Below are 1,765 nucleotides of genomic sequence, written 5' to 3'. Positions count from 1 at the left end.
TACCACCCGGCTGAAAAAAATTTCTGGGGAGAACACTGCGTGTCCATAATTTAGGAATACAAATTATACACACAAGTTATGAACCACTTTAGAGAACACAAGACTCCTGAATACACCAGTGTGTAAGGAGACAGCACATACTCACATCCATTATGGTGACAGCAATGTCCCGGATTTTGTGTGGTTCCACATAGGAGTTCTGACAATTCAGGGTGAGACGAGATGCTAGTTCACTTTGATTCAAACTTTCCAGCTAGAAAAGGGATTAAAGACATTTCTTTACACAAATGTGGTAAATCCAGTGACCTCCATTATACACAGTACTTACATAGGAAGGAACTAGTTATAAGATATTCAAAAATTTTTCCCCTATCATTTATTGTTTTTTCATCATTATACCCTGGCTCATTCTCAGCATGTGCACAATAGCTACAAATGCCAGGTATCCAATGATTGAAGAGAAGTTTTGGGACACCACAAATAAGTGATGAGGGAGATGGTTACAGTAGTGGAAGGAGCAGTGACTGGAGTCTGCACTGTCAATGTTGGAGGTGGTCACACCAGGAGTTAGGTGCATTTTAACAATCAAGAATTCTATGCACACTCACAAGGTATAGCGAGTGGCCCAGCACAATTTAATTCAGCTAAAACTTCCACTGGTTCTTCTACTTCCCTGCTCTGTTGCCATATCTCTCATAACAATCGAGTACATTTGAGTAACAAGGAATATGTGACATTCCTCCTGAACTGTACCTCCACAGCCCAAGTGGTCAAAAACATGCAAGCTCCAAGTTTGTGTAAGATGTAACCCAGTTGAATCTTAACAGACCATAAAGTTTTCTGGCAAGATATAAGTAGACATGTAAATAGAACCAGCAGACACTGTGTATGATTGTATAGTCTGTCAGCAGCAACTAGTGTAGGACAGCAATATTAACACATTTAGAACATTACTGCAACGTGTGCAGGTAGGTAACTAGGTAAAAAGAAATCAAAGCTTAAGTACCATACATTAAAGCCTTTTGTTATTGAACCTCTGTGATTGCAAGAGGTTTATAGACAAGGTTCACACAACAGGACAAGGATTCCAAGGACAAGGACAGGACATTTTAAAACTCAAGCATTGAAACTAATAGATTACAACATATCCCAGTTTGATATAAGTACAATATTTTTGCTAATATTTTTTTTTTGTGCATCTATTTTAAATGACTATGTACAATATGTCCTACTGTTGGTACAAATTTTTTACAACTGGACTGCATGTTTTAGGGGTGCCCTAGGCTAAGTTCACACAGATGGTCTTCCAGGCATTTCCCTAGAGAATCTGCCACCACCATTGAGAACTATAGATATATTAAAGATTATTATTATAAAAAAGATCCACTGGATGCATTATGTGAACACGGTTTTTGTAAAAGAAAAAAAAAAATTAAAATTAAAAATGGTTCAATATTGCTAAACCACAGTTTTTACACTATTCTCCAAACTAAATATTTTTATTATCTTGTGACAAATGCAGACGTTGTACACATGTAAATTATTGCAGGACAACCCAACAGAACCATGAAGAATAAAAAAAATTAATTCATACCCGATCTACCATGAAATCAATGGCATCAGCCATAACTGGATCCACTGGGCCAGACGCAAAGTTTCCTAAGAGAATCTTCTTTAGCATGAATGCTGGCATGAGCCAAAAGCTGCAATACAGAAGATATGATCATGGATTCTACATACAGTTAGGTTCATAAATATTTGGACA

The 1,765-nt window shown here is 37.1% G+C and overlaps 1 protein-coding gene across 1 annotated transcript in view; it reads right to left on the bottom strand.

Annotated features, from left to right (window-relative positions):
• Nucleotides 1-1,765, bottom strand: part of SPG21 (SPG21 abhydrolase domain containing, maspardin) — a 21,747-nt gene that overhangs the window by 5,657 nt on the left and 14,325 nt on the right. The window contains exons 6-7 of the mRNA XM_072402642.1: nucleotides 1,595-1,703; nucleotides 146-253 (exon numbers count right to left, since the gene is read on the bottom strand). Of these exons, the coding sequence (XP_072258743.1) occupies nucleotides 146-253; nucleotides 1,595-1,703 (217 nt within the window). The remainder of the gene's footprint in view (nucleotides 1-145; nucleotides 254-1,594; nucleotides 1,704-1,765) is intronic.

The sequence above is a fragment of the Pyxicephalus adspersus genome, chromosome 2 (assembly GCF_032062135.1).
Source record: "Pyxicephalus adspersus chromosome 2, UCB_Pads_2.0, whole genome shotgun sequence".
Classification (NCBI taxonomy): domain Eukaryota; kingdom Metazoa; phylum Chordata; class Amphibia; order Anura; family Pyxicephalidae; genus Pyxicephalus; species Pyxicephalus adspersus.
This window is presented reverse-complemented; position numbering and strand designations above follow the sequence as displayed.